The sequence below is a fragment of the Gorilla gorilla genome, chromosome X (assembly GCF_029281585.2).
Source record: "Gorilla gorilla gorilla isolate KB3781 chromosome X, NHGRI_mGorGor1-v2.1_pri, whole genome shotgun sequence".
In the NCBI taxonomy this organism is placed as follows: Eukaryota; Metazoa; Chordata; class Mammalia; order Primates; family Hominidae; genus Gorilla; species Gorilla gorilla.
This window is the reverse complement of record NC_073247.2, coordinates 89,354,082-89,372,306: the sequence shown is the minus strand read 5'-3', so window position 1 is coordinate 89,372,306 and position 18,225 is coordinate 89,354,082. Positions and strand designations below refer to the sequence as shown.

General features: G+C 34.7%; 1 protein-coding gene across 10 annotated transcripts in view; it reads left to right on the top strand.

The window, feature by feature from the left end:
• Positions 1–18,225, top strand: part of ATRX (ATRX chromatin remodeler) — a 282,427-nt gene that overhangs the window by 94,492 nt on the left and 169,710 nt on the right. For 6 of the 10 annotated variants that reach the window (XM_055376622.2, XM_019019449.4, XM_019019450.4 and 3 more), the window contains 3 exons: positions 3,700–3,767; positions 4,113–7,186; positions 12,403–12,475. In XM_055376622.2, coding sequence (XP_055232597.1) covers positions 3,700–3,767; positions 4,113–7,186; positions 12,403–12,475 — 3,215 coding nt within the window. The remainder of the gene's footprint in view (positions 1–3,699; positions 3,768–4,112; positions 7,187–12,402; positions 12,476–18,225) is intronic. The other 4 variants (XM_055376624.2, XM_055376625.2, XM_055376623.2 and 1 more) reach the window with 1 other exon arrangement.

The window sequence follows — 18,225 nt, the reverse complement described above, 5'->3', positions numbered from 1 at the left end:
AAGACTTCTACTATAGTGGGAAAAATAGACATACAAAGCCTAAGTGTTATGATAGGGGAGATACTGTGATTATGGGAGCACACCGGAAGCCTGTGTAAATAGGATTTGGATGGCTTTCTAGTGGAAAGCTGTATGTGAAATATGAATAAGAATTAGCCTGGTAAGTGAGATTGGTTCGTCATGTTCTGGGAAGAGGCAACATAGTATTCAGATACTGGTAGTTGAGGGAGAGCTTGGTGTGTTTGAAAATCTCAAGAGTGGATGTGTGTAATGTTTGTGTTTTATAATCTTTCCCCTTATATATCCTACTTCCCCAAATGTAAACTATCTATGTGGAGCAGGGTTTTGACATAACTTGGAGATGATAGAATTAAAAATGTTTTTTATGTGTTGATTATAATTTTAACAGTCTGTGCCACTTTTTTGTTAGTAATACCTTGGAGTTAATTTTAAATATCTATAAATGTGGGCCCGGCATGGTGGCTCATGCTTGTAATCCTAGCACTTTGGGATGCCGAGGCAGGTGGATCTCCTGAGGTCAGGAGTTCGAGACCAGCCTGGCTAACATGGTGAAACCCCGTGTCTACTAAAAATACAAAAAATTAGCCGGGCATGGTGTCGGGTCCCTGTAATCCCAGCTACTTGGGAGGCTGAGGCAGGAGAATCGCTTGAACCCGGGAGGTGGAGGTTGCAGCGAGTCGAGATCGCGCCATTGTACTCCAGCCTGGACAACAAGAGGGAAATTTTGTCTCAGTAACTACCTACCTACCTATAAATGTCAAGGTTATGGTTTTCTTAACTCATATTCCTGCTAAGATTAATCCTATGTTAGTTTGTTTCCCAGTAAAAAGCTGCCTTTGAAATGCAGTGGCAGGCCATGTTTTTCTTGGAATTATAGCTCTAGATCTTTTCTTGCATGAATTTTTGATAGACTCAGACGTGCTTAAATGAACTGTACTTTGTTCTTTAGCAATTTGTATCCCTCCTTTCCTTGAATTCAGTTCAGCCAGGGGCCTATCTAGGGTATGTATTAGAGAGTTTCGTTTTAAATTGTGACAGTAGAATCTAATATTGCTGGATTTGTGACATGTATTTGCCTTTCTGTTTTCTTATCTATGTGATTGTCTCTTTTCAAGAACCAGTCTGTTGAGCCTAGGCCATTTCACTAATCTGTAGTTTGTATCAGTGAGCACCTTTTCCCTTTCTGCAGTCCCACTGGAAAGACTTTGAAGTCAGTCAAACTTGGATTTGAATAACAGCTTTGCCTCTTACTAGTTGTATGACTTTAGATTTATTTACATATTAATGAAAGTTAGCCTTTTCTCTCATAATATGTCCTACCTTGCATGGTAGGTATTTTGATATTTAAAGATAATATAGATTAATTGTTTAGCTGTATACATAGTAGCTGTTTGTATATGGTGGCTATTAAAATTGTTAAGTACCCACATCTAATACATTTTTATGTAGAGCTTTAGTAGCTAGTTGTATGAGACCAGAAATTAGCTTTACTAAAATCTTTTGTAAACTTTTTTTTTTTTTTTTTTTTTTTGAGACGGAGTCTTGCTCTGTCGCCCAGGCTGGAGTACAGTGGCGCGATCTTGGCTCACGGCAACATCCACCTCCTGGGTCAAGTGATTCTCCTGCCTCAGCCTCCCGAGTAGCTGGGATTACAGGTGTCCACTACCACACCTGGCTAATTTTTGTATTTTTAGTAGAGACGGGGTTTTACCCTGTTGGCCAGGCTGGTCTTGAACTCCTGACCTCAAGTGATCCACCCACCTCAGCCTCCCAAAGTGCTGGGATTACAGGCATGAGCCACCAAACACCCAGTCAAAAATCTTTTATACACTTTTAAATAAGGAATAGTGGTACTTGAGTGTATGGAAATCTGTTTCAAGGCATTAATTCTTGAGATAGTTAGATGTCTGGAAAATACAGACATTAGGTAGTGGGTAGCAGTGTTTATTTTATTTATTTATTTATTTTTGAGGCGGAGTGTCACTCTGTTGCCCAGGCTGGAGTGCAATGGCGTAATCTTGGCTCACTGCAACCTCCGCCTCAGGGTTCAAGTGAGTCTCCTGCCTCAACCTTTAGAATAGCTGGGATTACAGGCGCTTGCCACCACGCCCAGCTAATTTTTGTATTTTTAGTAGAGACTGGGTTTCGCCATGTTGGCCAGGCTGGTCTTGAACTCCTGACCTCAGGTGATCCACCCTCCTTGTCCTCCCAGAGTGCTGGGATTATAGGCATGAGCCACTGTACCCGGCTGCGGTAGTGCAGTGTTTTTGCTTTGAGTCTCTGAAACATGCACACATACTCCCTTTTTTAAAAAAAAATTGTTTTTATTTTAAAAATTTTTGTGGGTTCATGGTAGGTGTATATATTTATGGCATACATGAGATGTTTTAATACTGGCGTGCAATGTAAAATAAGCACATTGTGGAAAATGGGGTATCCATCCTCTCAAGCATTTATCCTTTGAGTTACAAGCAATCTAATTACATTCTTTAAGTTATTTAAAAATGTACAATTAAGTTGCTATTGACTGTAGTCACCCTATTGTGCTATTAAATAGTAGGTCTTATTCTTTGTATTTTTTTGTGCTCATTAACCATCCCCACCTCCTCCCTATCCCCTCACTACCTTTCCCAGCTTCTTGTAACTGTCCTTCATGACATCCTTCATTAGTTCATCCATGAGTTCAATTGTTTTGATTTTTAGATCCCACTTATAAGTGACAACGTGCAGTGTTTGTCTTTCTGTGCCTGGCTTATTTCACTTAACATAATGATCTCCAGTTCCTTCCATGTTGTTGCAAATGACAGGATCTCATTCTTTTTTATGGCTGAATAGTACTCCATTGTGTATATGTACCGCATTTTATTTATTTATTTATCTGTTGATGGGCACTTAGGTTGCTTCCAAATCTTTGCTATTGTAAACAGTGGCCCAACAATCATAGGAGTGCCAGTATCTCTTTGATATATTCATTTCCTTTCTTTTGTGTATATACTCAGCAGGTGGATTGCTGGATCATACGATATCTCAATTTTTAGTTTTTTTGAGGAATCTCCCAACTGTTTTCTATAGTGATTGTACTCATTTACATTCCTACCAACAGTATACAAGGGTTCCCTTTTCTCCACATCCTTGCCAGCATTTGTTATTGCCTGTCTTTTGGATATAAGCCATTTTAACTGGGGTGAGATGATATCTTATTATAGTTTTGATTAACATTTCTCTGATAATCAATGATGGTGAGCAGCTTTTCATATGCCTGTTTGTCATTTGTATGTCTTCTTTGGAGAAATGTCCAGTCTAATCTTTTGCCCATTTTTTGATTGGATTATTCGATTTTTTCCTATAGAATTGTTGGAGCTGTTTATATATTGTGGTTATTAATCCATTGTCAGATGGGCACTTTGCAAAATGTTCTCCCATTCTGTGGGTTGTCTTTTCATTTTGTTGATTGTGTCCTTTGCTGTGCAGAAGCTTTTTAACTTGATGTGATCTCATTTGCCAATTTTTGCTTTGGTTGCCTGAGCTTGTGTAATATTGCTCAATAAATCTTTGCCCACACCAGTGTCCTGGAGATTTTCCCCAGTGTTTTTAATTACTTAAAAAAATGAAGTTTTTGTCCTTTATGAATGTTATCAATTTTGAATTAAATTTCCCCTTCCTCTTTTCTTTTAATAGAATTGCTTTAAGTATTACATGAGTGATGATATTAGCCGTGACTCAGATGGAATGGATGAACAATGTAGGTAGGTAATATAGATGAGCTAACATTCAGTGTTTCCTACTTTTGGGAGGAATTGTTACATAATCATTTATGAGGTTTGTCTTTCATAGTATCATCATTGATGTCTTTAATGAAAGGTTGTTCTTTTCCATAAAACCCTGGATTTATGTCTAGTTTAAGTTTCTAATAAAGAGTAAGCAGATGACCTAAATTACCACTAAAATTACTGGCAGTAAAATTTAAATTGCATTATAACAAAGAGATTAAAATGAGTTTTGTTGGGAATAATGTTTATTTTTATTTTTTTACATATCTTTTCAGTTTCCTGAAAGAAGGGAATAATGTTTTAATCTTTAAAACATTTCAGATGGTGTGCGGAAGGTGGAAACTTGATTTGTTGTGACTTTTGCCATAATGCTTTCTGCAAGAAATGCATTCTACGCAACCTTGGTCGAAAGGAGTTGTCCACAATAATGGATGAAAACAACCAATGGTATTGCTACATTTGTCACCCAGAGCCTTTGTTGGACTTGGTCACTGCATGTAACAGCGTATTTGAGAATTTAGAACAGTTGTTGCAGCAAAATAAGAAGAAGATAAAAGTTGACAGTGAAAAGAGTAATAAAGTATATGAACATACATCCAGATTTTCTCCAAAGAAGACTAGTTCAAATTGTAATGGAGAAGAAAAGAAATTAGATGATTCCTGTTCTGGCTCTGTAACCTACTCTTATTCCGCACTAATTGTGCCCAAAGAGATGATTAAGAAGGCAAAAAAACTGATTGAGACCACAGCCAACATGAACTCCAGTTATGTTAAATTTTTAAAGCAGGCAACAGATAATTCAGAAATCAGTTCTGCTACAAAATTACGTCAGCTTAAGGCTTTTAAGTCTGTGTTGGCTGATATTAAGAAGGCTCATCTTGCATTGGAAGAAGACTTAAATTCGGAGTTTCGAGCGATGGATGCTGTAAACAAAGAGAAAAATACCAAAGAGCATAAAGTCATAGATGCTAAGTTTGAAACAAAAGCACGAAAAGGAGAAAAACCTTGTGCTTTAGAAAAGAAGGATATTTCAAAGTCAGAAGCTAAACTTTCAAGAAAACAGGTAGATAGTGAGCACATGGATCAGAATGTTCCAACAGAGGAACAAAGAGCAAATAAAAGTACCGGTGGTGAACATAAGAAATCTGATAGAAAAGAAGAACCTCAGTATGAACCTGCCAACACTTCTGAAGATTTAGACATGGATATTGTGTCTGTTCCTTCCTCAGTTCCAGAAGACATTTTTGAGAATCTTGAGACTGCTATGGAAGTTCAGAGTTCAGTTGATCATCAAGGGGATGGCAGCAGTGGAACTGAACAAGAAGTGGAGAGTTCATCTGTAAAATTAAATATTTCTTCAAAAGACAACAGAGGAGGTATTAAATCAAAAACTACAGCTAAAGTAACAAAAGAATTATATGTTAAACTCACTCCTGTTTCCCTTTCTAATTCCCCAATTAAAGGTGCTGATTGTCAGGAAGTTCCACAAGATAAAGATGGCTATAAAAGTTGTGGTCTGAACCCCAAGTTAGAGAAATGTGGACTTGGACAGGAAAACAGTGATAATGAGCATTTGGTTGAAAATGAAGTTTCATTACTTTTAGAGGAATCTGATCTTCGAAGATCCCCACGTGTAAAGACTACACCCTTGAGGCGACCGACAGAAACTAACCCTGTAACATCTAATTCAGATGAAGAATGTAATGAAACAGTTAAGGAGAAACAAAAACTATCAGTTCCAGTGAGAAAAAAGGATAAGCGTAATTCTTCTGACAGTGCTATAGATAATCCTAAGCCTAATAAATTGCCAAAATCTAAGCAACCAGAGACTGTGGATCAAAATTCAGATTCTGATGAAATGCTAGCAATCCTCAAAGAGGTGAGCAGGATGAGTCACAGTTCTTCTTCAGATACTGATATTAATGAAATTCATACAAACCATAAGACTTTGTATGATTTAAAGACTCAGGCGGGGAAAGATGATAAAGGAAAAAGGAAACGAAAAAGTTCTACATCTGGCTCAGATTTTGATACTAAAAAGGGCAAATCAGCTAAGAGCTCTATAATTTCTAAAAAGAAACGACAAACCCAGTCTGAGTCTTCTAATTATGACTCAGAATTAGAAAAAGAGATAAAGAGCATGAGTAAAATTGGTGCTGCCAGAACCACCAAAAAAAGAATTCCAAATACAAAAGATTTTGACTCTTCTGAAGATGAGAAACACAGCAAAAAAGGAATGGATAAACAAGGGCACAAAAATTTGAAGACCTCACAAGAAGGATCATCTGATGATGCTGAAAGGAAACAAGAGAGAGAGAATTTCTCTTCAGCAGAAGGCACAGTTGATAAAGACACGACCATCATGGAATTAAGAGATCGACTTCCTAAGAAGCAGCAAGCAAGTGCTTCCACTGATGGTGTTGATAAGCTTTCTGGGAAAGAGGAGAGTTTTACTTCTTTGGAAGTTAGAAAAGTTGCTGAAACTAAAGAAAAGAGCAAGCATCTCAAAACCAAAACATGTAAAAAAGTACAGGATGGCTTATCTGAGATTGCGGAGAAATTCCTAAAGAAAGACCAGAGTGATGAAACTTCTGAAGATGATAAAAAGCAGAGCAAAAAGGGAACTGAAGAAAAAAAGAAAACTTCAGACTTTAAGAAAAAAGTAATTAAAATGGAACAACAGTATGAATCTTCATCTGATGGCACTGAAAAGTTACCTGAGCGAGAAGAAATTTGTCATTTTCCTAAGGGCATAAAACAAATTAAGAATGGAACAACTGATGGAGAAAAGAAAAGTAAAAAAATAAGAGATAAAACTTCTAAAAAGAAGGATGAATTATCTGATTATGCTGAGAAGTCAACAGGGAAAGGAGATAGTTGTGACTCTTCAGAGGATAAAAAGAGTAAGAATGGAGCATATTGTAGAGAGAAGAAAAGGTGCAAGTTGCTTGGAAAGAGTTCAAGGAAGAGACAAGATTGTTCATCATCTGATACTGAGAAATATTCCATGAAAGAAGATGGTTGTAACTCTTCTGATAAGAGACTGAAAAGAATAGAATTGAGGGAAAGAAGAAATTTAAGTTCAAAGAGAAATACTAAGGAAATACAAAGTGGCTCATCATCATCTGATGCTGAGGAAAGTTCTGAAGATAATAAAAAGAAGAAGCAAAGAACTTCATCTAAAAAGAAGGCAGTCATTGTCAAGGAGAAAAAGAGAAACTCCCTAAGAACAAGCACTAAAAGGAAGCAAGCTGACATTACATCCTCATCTTCTTCTGATATAGAAGATGATGATCAGAATTCTATAGGTGAGGGAAGCAGCGATGAACAGAAAATTAAGCCTGTGACTGAAAATTTAGTGCTGTCTTCACATACTGGATTTTGCCAATCTTCAGGTATGCAAAAATAAATAAAAAATTCATAATTTGTACTTCCCCCTCTTGAGTTACTACATTGTTTAATTTCCCCTGAAGCTAATCAAATTTAGGGTTACTACTTAGGAGAATACCACTTAAAAATTATTTAGGAATTTATTAAAAAAAGTTTCCCTATTTATTTTTATGCTGCCATTGGAAGATATTTTGAACATTGCTAGTATTCAGTATCAGGGATCTCAAATTTGTTGAGTAAATGACAAAATTTCTTTATCAATGTTTAGTGCTTTTCTCTGGAGTAATGAGCAGAAGGAAAAGCAGACTGGTGCCAGTGGTTCAGTAGCTCTTTAGTTATTTAATGGAAGTGAGTGCTTGGTACTGGTATGACATGGTGTGTCAAAATTTTAACTGCCATGCATATGGCTTTTTAAGTTTGAACAGATAACTTTGTGTCTCATGAAATCCCCTTTAATTATTTTTAATTTACCTCATTAAAACCCTTTGTTGATGCTTATTAACTAGTTTCTAATGACATGAACAGATGTTTTTCTTTTAAAAACACTGTCAAAATAAAGGAAGGAAGAAAATCCAAACATTAGCTGGATTAGCCTACCCTGATGAGGTAGAGTACTAGGAACATTAAAGTTTGGGTCAGCTGGTGAATGAAAATATTTTTATGAATTAATTAAAATTAATCTTTAAAATTTATGAAAAATAATTTTAAAAATAAGTTTTTATTATTGAAGTTATTTTAAAAATCAGTTGTATAATAAATGTGTATTGGTCATTTGTCTTTTTTTTTAGTAAGACCTGTCAGTTCTATGGATACTCAGAATTTATTTAAAAATTTTTATAAAGTGGGTTTTACATAAAATTGTATTTCCAACATTGGTAGAATTTAAAAATTTTTCCTTCCAGTTCTTATGTTACAGTTTTCAATTTATCCCAATTGGATTTTAATGGAATTAATTTGAATCTTGGCTATTTTTAAAATTTTAATTTTTAATTTTGTAGAGATGAGGTCTTGCTATGTTACCCAGGCTGGTCTTGAACTCCTGGCATCAAGCAATCCTTCCACCTCGGCCTTCCAAAGTGTTGGAATTACAGGCATGAGCTACTGTGCCCAGCAAAATCTTGTTTTTTAATAAAACTTTACATTTCTTTTATGGAGTACTTATGACTTGACTTGAAAACCACATATGATACGCAGTGTGTGTGTTTCAGTTGAATGCTCTGCTATATCAGATGACTAGATGGAGCTCTGTTTGTGTGGCTATTGTAACTTCAAGTTCACAGTTTCTTACCTGAAATTCTTGGGGTCTATTGTGTTTCAGAATTTGCAACTTTTTGGTTTTTAGAAAAATAATAGAGAGCAGTTACTATATATTTTATAAAAGTTCCAGTGGGGCCTGATGCAACACCAGATAATCAAACACATAGTATTTCTGCAGCAAAACATTTGAAGATTCACATTTAAAGGAATAAGCAGTTTAGACCAGGTTTTGCTGCCAGATTGTCTTTGGTACCCTCTTACAGAAACTTTCCATTTTGAGAGTGTTTTAGATTTCAAAATTATATATAAGGGATTGTGGACTTATATTAAAAATACAGAATCTAATATTTACTTTGATGTCAAATCAATGTTTTAGTTGTTAGGTTAGCTGTGAAAATCCTTATTAAGGATTAGAGTTTAAGAATAATAAATTGTGTTTAAAAATTAGTTAAAAATCCATTAAAAGCTATATGTCACTGAGCTAATTTTATTTCTGGTTTTATTTATTTGGTTCTTCCTTTTTTTTTCTTAGTCTGGCTATTTTTAAACTTTGGAAAATTGGTTTCTGTGATTAAACAGTTTCACTGGTGAAATCAGTATGTTTGATTTCAAGTATTTTACTACTTTTCTTAAGATCTCACTTGATTTATTGATACCTATGAAAGTTTCTGTTATGCACCTCTCATGTTGAGAATTATTAATATTTAGTGTAATAATTAATATGAATTCATTAGGCCTTAAGAAGGGATGGTGATATATGGCAAATACTCAATTGATGCATCTCTTGATAATTACTTATCTCAGCACTGATCTAGATCACTGTGTTCCATTTTGATTTATTTAACTTTGATCTGAAGGACAAATAGGCTGATGGGGAGTAAACTTTTTCTCAGGTGTGTATCAAGAGAAACTTTGAGAATTTGTCACTTCAGCAAATTCCAATCCTTCAACTGCTTGGTGAAATAAGCCTTGTTGAGATTTTCTTTACCCTGGATATTTTTGGGGGCTAAGATGATTATTTGGGATGAAATAAGAAAGAAGATAAATTTGTTAGGGAATTTAACCTGTGAAAAATTGGGCCTTGTCAATAGAAACAAGTAGAATAGAATATGAGTGCCTTGAAAATAAGCGCTGTAAAAAGTTCTGTTTTTAAAGATAAGTTTGCGTGTGAGCCAGTGTTATGATATTCCTTCAGAATTTACTTACATGCTTATGTAAGCATGCTGAATTTATGTACTCCTCTGTCTAACTTAATTTTAGGTCACAGTTTTAGAAGGTTAAAAGAAAAACCCTGCCCCCTATTGAGTTTAGAGGATTCCAGTTTATTCGCAGTATTTGGGTATCATATTACAGCTACAGTATTTTCCTAGAAATTGGGGCTTGGTAATGGCATGAATAACCAAGATGAAGAACATGGTCCTAGGAGATTGCAGTTTAATGCAAGACAGACATAGAGAAATCATTAAAAAAAGTAACAGAAGAAAGATATAAAACTAGAATGGGGCCTGTAATCCCAGCACTTTGGGAGGCCAAGGTGGGTGGATCATCTGAGGTCAGTAGTTCGAAACCAGCCTGGCCAACATGGTGAAACCCCATCTCTACTAAAAATACAAAAAAATTAGCCAGGTGTAGTGGCGCACACCTGTAATCCCAGCTACTTGGGAGGCTGAGGCAGGAGAATCGCTTGAACCCAGGAGATGGAGATTGCAGTGAGCCACGATCGCGCCACTGCACTCGAGCCTGGGCGACAGAGCGAGACTCCGTCTCAAAACAAAAACAATAACAAACACAACAAACTATAATGGGGCTACACAATAAATGGCAAGTGAGCTACTTAAATATTTGGGGAAATATTTAGAAGAATAGTTGGCATTTGAACTTCAAAGGATAGGTCAAATTTTGAAAGGTGTAGTAAAGAGGGAGTGACAGTACTGTTACTAATTATATTTCATTTGAAGATTGGTCTGTTTGAATGAGATATTTATTGTGAGTTTGCTGGGATTTATGAAATCTCTTCTCTCTCTCTGTCTCTTTTTTTTTTTTGAGTTGAAGTCTCACTCTGCCACCCAGGCTGGAGTGCAGTGGTGCAATCTCGGCTCACTGCAATCCCTGCTCACTGCAACCTCTGCCTTCCGGGTTCAAGCGATTCTCGTGCCTCAGGCTCCCGGGTAGCTGAGATTACAGGTGCATGCCACCACATTGGCTAATTTTTGTATTTTCAGTAGAGACAGGGTTTCTCCACGTTGGCCAGGCTGGCCTCGAGCTCCTGACCTCAAGTGATCCGCCCGCCTCAGCCTCTCAAAATGCTGGCATTACAAGCTTGAGCCACCACGCCTGGCCTTATTTAGTGTATTTCTATCCTGAGCCTGTAGGTGTCTGTTTCCTTTATAGATTTTTTCCTCCATTTCTCTTCAACATTTTATTGTGAAAAACATTTAAGTATACACCAAAGCATCTACCATTAATATTATACTGTATTTTCTTGATAACATATCTATATATCCTTCTGTCTATCCATCAGTATATCTTTTTTTTGCCTTTTTAGCTTTTTATTTTGCATAATTATAAATCCACAGAAATTTGTAAAAAAAAAAAAAAATACAGGGAGGTCTCAGATACCCTTTACTTAGTTTCCCTCAAGGGTAATATCTTGTAACTCTAGTACAGTGTCAAAACCAGAAAACTGAAGATTTATTCAGATTTCACCAGTTTCACATGCACTCATTTGTGTGTGTATAAGTATAGTTCAGTGCAGTTGTACCACGTGTGTATGTTTGTATAATCACCACCACAACCGATATATCAAACCAGTTCCATTATCACAAGTCTCCCTTGTGATACTGCTGTCCTTACCTCCATTCCTGACATCTGGCAACTAGTAATCTGTTCTTCATCACTGTAATTTTGCTATTTTGAAATGGAATCATGAAGTATATAACCTTTTGAGATTGGCTTTTTTCACTTAGTATAATACCCTTAAAATCTTTGATGCATTTCAAATTAAATGGTAGACATCAGCATACTTCTCCTGAAATACTTAAGCATGCATAGTATTAACCTACAGTTTAATATTTCAGTTTTTCTTTTGAAGTAAAATTTATATAGAATGAAATGCCCAAATCTTAACCTCTTTAGATTTTTTTTTTTTTTGAGAGAGTTGTTACCCAGGCTGGAGTGCAGTGGTGCGATCTTGGCTTACTGCAACCTCCGCCTCCCAGGTTCAAGTGATTCTCCTGCCTCAGCCTCCCTAGTAGCTGGGATTACAGGCACACACCACCATGCCTGGTTAATTTTTGTGTTTTTAGTAGAGATGGGATTTCGCCATGTTGGCCAGGCTGGTCTGGAACTCCTGACCTCAGGTGATCCGCCCGCCTTGGCTTCCCAAAGTGCTTGGATTACAGGCGTGAGCCACCTCACCCGGCCCTCTTTAGATTTTTAATCAAAATATAGAAATGCAGCTTTTTATAAGAAAATAAGTTTTACTGTACTGAACTGTATCTCTGGGTAACTCAGGTCACAAATACCATACACATTCAACTGCATTTTAAAATTACTTGCTACTACCAAAATATTAATACTGGTTTTGCTATTCCTCGAAGATACAGCACCAGTTAACGTCAAAATTAAAATGGACCAGTACGAAGGTTATTGTGGCAAGAAACTTATGCTAATATGATGGCCGTTGATACAGAATTGTTACTGAGAAGGGTGGACTTTAAAAGCCTTGTACCCTGGGAAGGAACTCTGAAATATATAAGGTCCAGCTATTTATCACTTTACTGCTGGCACTTCACAAATAACCTGTTATGTTTTCTATAAGAATGCTTTTTACTCATATTTTGGAGTCCAGAGTTTAGACCCCACTTAGTTTGCTTTAAAGTTTTTGGCTTTCAGTTTTATTTTACATGGTTTTAATTATATAGCTTATTTAAAGCTAATTTTAAGTACACTTTTTTCCCTCAAGGAGATGAAGCCTTATCTAAATCAGTGCCTGTCACAGTGGATGATGATGATGACGACAATGATCCTGAGAATAGGTATGATTCCATCTGTAAGGACTTTAAAAAGATTATAACACACCCTAGGCATGGGCACAAACAGCAGCAACGGAACAGCAAGCAGGTTGTAAAAACCAGGAGTGCCTGCCTTAGAAAGACTCGCTCACAGTCTTCCTGCAAGTTTGAAAGAAAGGCCAGAAAATGGGCTAAAACTCAGAAACCTTAAGAGAAAGTAATATCATTATTTACACACCTAGCATAGGGTGTGTTATAAATACAGAACTGTCAATTTTATGTTTCTATGTAAACTGCAGTAATTTTTTTGGAATAATTTATTTTGACAGATTATTGATGAAAGTAAATCATATCTCAATAAATTGGTAACAACAGACATCTCCTCTATATTTGACTATTGTTAATTGCCATCCAATATGGTGGTCCTATTTATTAAGGCCTGTTGAGAATAAACAAAAAGAGAGATTACTCAGATATTTAAGATTAAGAAATTGCTTTCAAAATAAGTGTCAGTTTACAAGGTATCTAGACTGAGTTAGAGTTTAACCAGTTTTCAAATAAAATAGAAATACATGGTATGAGAGCATTTACTTTAATAAGACTTAATAGGTTTAAATGTCAACAGTGTAGCCTATACAGATATACTTAAGTAAGGGGTGGCTGGGTGAAGAAAAAAAAAGACACTATCAGTGTAGTGAAGAATAAGGAAAACAACAGTATTAAAGACTATAGCTATAATGTTTCAACATAACTTTTAAACACTTCCTGGACAATAGCATACCCCATGCTCATAATCTTCAACAAGAAGACAGCGTGGTATAGTGCATGGAATTTTGGAATAATGGGCATAAGGGTATCTGATTTCTAACATTTTTAACAACTGTCTGTGTCATCATGGGCAAATGACTTTATTTTTTGTCAAAAATTTACTATATTTAAGAAGAAAAAGTTGGGCGAAATTTTCTGTAATTCTAGTACCAAAAAATCCATGATAGATTTGAGATGATTTCATTAAAGAGCACTACATTAACCATTCATTTATTCCTAATAGTAAGTTCTAACATTAAGAAAACATAAAAATATACATGTAATTTTCTGTCATAATTTTGTAAGAAATTAACTGACTTAGTAAATGCCCTGGGTTCAGCTGTTAGTTTCGCTCTTTTATATCTTGCTGATGCTGTTAGGTTTCTCTGTTTCAAAGGTCAGCATTCTGCTAATTAACAGAAGAATGTTTTTATTAAGGTGAATGAACAGTTTTATTTTACAGTTTTGAATAGAGCTTAATTGTGGACACAAATATTCAGATTCTGCTTGCCTACTTTTTTAAATTTAAAAATGTATATCCATTTATTTTATGGGATAGGTGGTAGGTTCCAGAATGGAGTGATAAGGGCATACAATTTATTCATCAGGGATTTTACATTATATCATCACAGCCAGATACTGAAAGCATTTAAAATTTTACTCTTTTTTAAGATACTTTAATTTTTCTTCATTTATATTTGCTACTATTTGATTTTCCATACATCATGAGGCCTCAGATGTTACTCAAAGGCTAATAATGTTTTAAACATTCTATATCTTAATTTAACTGTGAATGATTTACTTTAATTTCATATTTAACCACCAAATAAGAGTGTTGTTAAGGTATAATTTTTGTGTGTGTGTTAGAGCTTGTCAAAATATAAATATCATTTTCAACTTTTAAGTTACCTGATCGTATCTCTCTGTAACTGGCAAGTATTTTATTGGAAAGTATCTTTAATTCCACCTTGAATTTGTGATTAAAAAATACAACCCTGTTGAGTACTTTTGAGAAGAATTGAATTTTATCTTGAGCATGTCTTTCTATACTCAGTTTAATTTGTTTTTATAAAATATAAAATTTATTAACTTGTTTAATATTCGCTATACCAAAGAGATATCTAATACCCATGGGTTATGTAGTCATGATGGGGATACAAATACTTTCTTGCACTATTTTAGTATAGATTATATATTTGAGCATATTTGAATATGCACTAAGCAACTTAAAAAATTCATTTGCAGATCACAATTAAGTCTTAGAATTATTTTTCTAACTTCCTAATTTTTGAGTAGGTTGTATTTTGGTAGACAGCATATTGTAATTGTATGTAAATTTGTACACAATTGTGTGTAAATTGTGTATAAATCTTATATGCTTTGTCTTTTTAGCAGTATTGTAATACATTTTCAGTGTTGGTGTTTATGAAGCGATAGTGTATTATTGCAAATGGTTAACTATTTGGATGCAATAAATTTTTGTAAACCTTTTTTCTTGTTCAAGCATTTAATTTTAATAATAATGTTACTTTTTTATATCATGAGAGTTGACATAATTTATTAAAATATAGAGGCTAGTTTGTAGCCAAAGAAGTTTTGAAATTTTGAAATTTAGGACATAAATACTTTTAATTCCCCTAACATATATACTTATATATATTTGTGTGAAAGTTTTGCAACAGATTTAACTACTATTTACTTTTTCTGTTTTAAAGCTATGATGGCTTTTGAGGGCATTTAAAAAACTTAGTCATATCCTGAATATTTTAGTAAATGTGAATACATTTCTGTTTTAGCATGCTATTATGTAGCATCACTCATATTTGAAAGTAAATGTATACTATTATGAGACAGAGTGGTCTAACCTATAAATTAATTTCTATTTAATTGGATTTACTTAATGAACAAGGACAGAATATTATAGGTTGATCAACACTTGTATGTTTCTGGTTTAGCTTTTTATAAAAAACAGTAGACTAATCATATATTTTGAATTTTATATAACTGAAAATTTATTTCAAATTTTTAGAGCTTAGGCTTTATGTAGTTTTTCAATGGCAGAATAATAATACCAAATAGGTTGTCAGGTTTTCAAATTTATACACGTAATTTTAAAGTAATATACTTGAAAGCGCCATTAGGGTAGGGTTTCATTGGCCTTTCAAATACCTGTTAGTTGGATTTTAAATTGGTTCTTTCTCTGAAAAGACATCTATTCATATAATTTATTTCAATTCAGTAATTAGCCTGGCATTGAAAATACACCATAATTCCTTTATATGTTCAATATAACTGGGGATATTTTGACCAAACATTTTCTAATAATATCATATATTTTAATTTAATATCTGTACTGGGAATGAGCCTCAAGTAATACGATAGTAGTGTGTTCAAATTTTAACAGTATTAGTTTTGAGGATCATTAAACTAGGCTTGTCTTTAGAGATTGCATACTGAACAGTCACTGAAGAGACCATTTATCCCAAAAAAGAATTATCTTTTGAAATTTCTTTATTCGCTTATTTTGCAGGATGTGAGAAATATTTACAATTGAGCTTTTGAGAGCAAAAGACCAAAGTGCTAGGTTTTTCTAAATAAGCATTCTTTCTCCCTGACAACTTTGACTAAGAGCTGAGATTTCTACATGGATGTCTGCTCCCCTAACAAACACATTTACTTTATTGTTGAAATGTGCTTAATTGGGTCTAGTAATACTCCACATTTTTTCTCATAATTTCTCTGTGGGTGCGACTAAATGCTTTTTTTTTCATAGAAGCAAAATTTGATGTGGAGATTGCTAAAAAAAATTGTCCCATTGTTATATTTAATTATATTGGGACTAGACCATAGCATTTTAAATTTCCAACTGTTGTTGTATCATTTGATGATAATTTTGTGTTTCAAACTAGAAAATATGCTAATGATTTTTTTTTTCCTACTGGCTTGGTGTGGGTATGCTGTTGATGAAGGCTCTGTACTGTTAATCCAGCATATTTTCGGAGGAAACTAATGATTTCTGGATGTTATTTATGCCTAAGAAGATATTTAATGATTGTTTACCTGATTTCAGCACAATTAATGGCATGGGTGTATCACAAGTCCCTTAATCGTTTGATGTTCACTTTGCTTTCATTTTAAACACTTTTTCAAATGTCTGTCTCCTACACATGTTGTCTGTTCTCTATGCAAATTTGCTAAATTTGGAATAATTTTTTTCTGTGATTTTTTTTGTGGTAGTTCTGTTTCGTTAGCAAAACTTCTTTGATTCTCCTTTATTGTACTTGAAAAACAAAGGTGGCATTTTAAATTAAGTATTTTACTTGTTTTTCCATTTGAGTAAGGGTTTTAAATATCTAGCAATTTTACGGTAATTTTTTTTTGCAATTTCCTTTGTCTGTATAGCACAGGTAAGTATTGCAAGTCATTTAAGTATAACACAGGTGTCCAGCCAGTAGATAGGATCTACTTGTAGATATCTGAACTGGCTGTAGTTGTTACTGGCTTTCTTTTTTCTACTAGAATTCCCAGTCAGGAAAGACATATGATGTGTAGTGGTGACCTTTGTCCTTCTATGGTCAAGATTTAAACATTATAACCAGTGTTTCTTTCTTGTTCTCTGTTCTTTGGTGATATTGGGACTTCCAGAAAATAAGAAATAGGTCTTCCTCAAAAAAGAAAAAAAAGAAAAAGAGAAAAAGGAAGAGTTTGGATTTCTAGTGTTAGCAAAAGTGATTCATTTTTCTGAGTTAATATCCTTTGTCTTTAACTTTGAAATTTCAAAATAAAATTTTGAAATTTGAGATGAGTAGATTCTGTGTTTTCATTTTTCAAGTATAAAAATATTGAACTAGTTATTTAATATGATCAAATTTCCCATATTAATTTTAATATATTTTTTCTTGTTAAAATGCCTCTAAAACTGGTTTAGATTTTTGTATAAAATTAGGGAATACACTAATAATTCAGGCCTATTGAAACATAAGAGTCTGTATGAATTATTAATAACTGTGGGTTCTTAATTTCATAGTTTTTATTGTTCTACCTCCAAGATTTTTTTAAAAAGTCATTTGATATTAATTTTCCTGGTACCCTCGCCAAAAAGGATACAGAGCTACTTTTCATTAACTACCCACATTGTAGGATTTGCGACTAAAAAAAAATATTTCAAACCATTGTTTAGCTTTTTGATTATTTGGTGACTTCATTATTATCTTGTGAATTCCACCATTTTGGGGTACAGATCATTATGCCTTAGTTTTTTATATATATATATATATATATATATATATATATATATATTTATTTATTTATTTATTTTTTTTTTTTTGAGACAGAGTCTCACTCTATCACCCAGGCTGGAGTGCAGTGGCATGATCTCGGCTCACTGCAGCCTCCACTTCCCTGTTTCAAGCAATTCTCCTGCCTCAGCCTCCTGAGTAGCTGAGATTACAGGCACCCGCCAGCACACCTGGCTAATTTTTGAATTTTTAGTAGAGACGAGATTTCACCATGTTGGCCAGGCTGCTCTCGAACTCCTGACCTCAAGTGATCCGCCCGCCTCGGCCTCCCAAAGTGCTGGGATTACAGGCATGAGCCACCGTGCCTGGCCAGTCATATTTTTTAATAGAAAACTTAAGATACTAATTTTGAACCTGAGTTGAAATATATACTAATATGAATTTTGAAGAATTCTATATTCCATAACTTTTTTTTTTTTTTTTTTTGAGACAGAGTCTCGCTTTGTCACCCAGGCTGGAGTGCAGTGGCACGATCTCTGCTCACTGCAACCTCCGCCTCCTGGGTTCAGGTGATTCACTTGCCTCAGCCTCCCAAGTAGCTGGGACTACAGGTGCCTGCCACCATGCCCGGCTAATTTTTGTATTTTTAGTAGAGATGGGGTTTTGCAATGTTGGCCAGGCTTGTCTCAAACTCCTGACCTCAGGTTATTTGCCTGCCTTGGCCTCCCA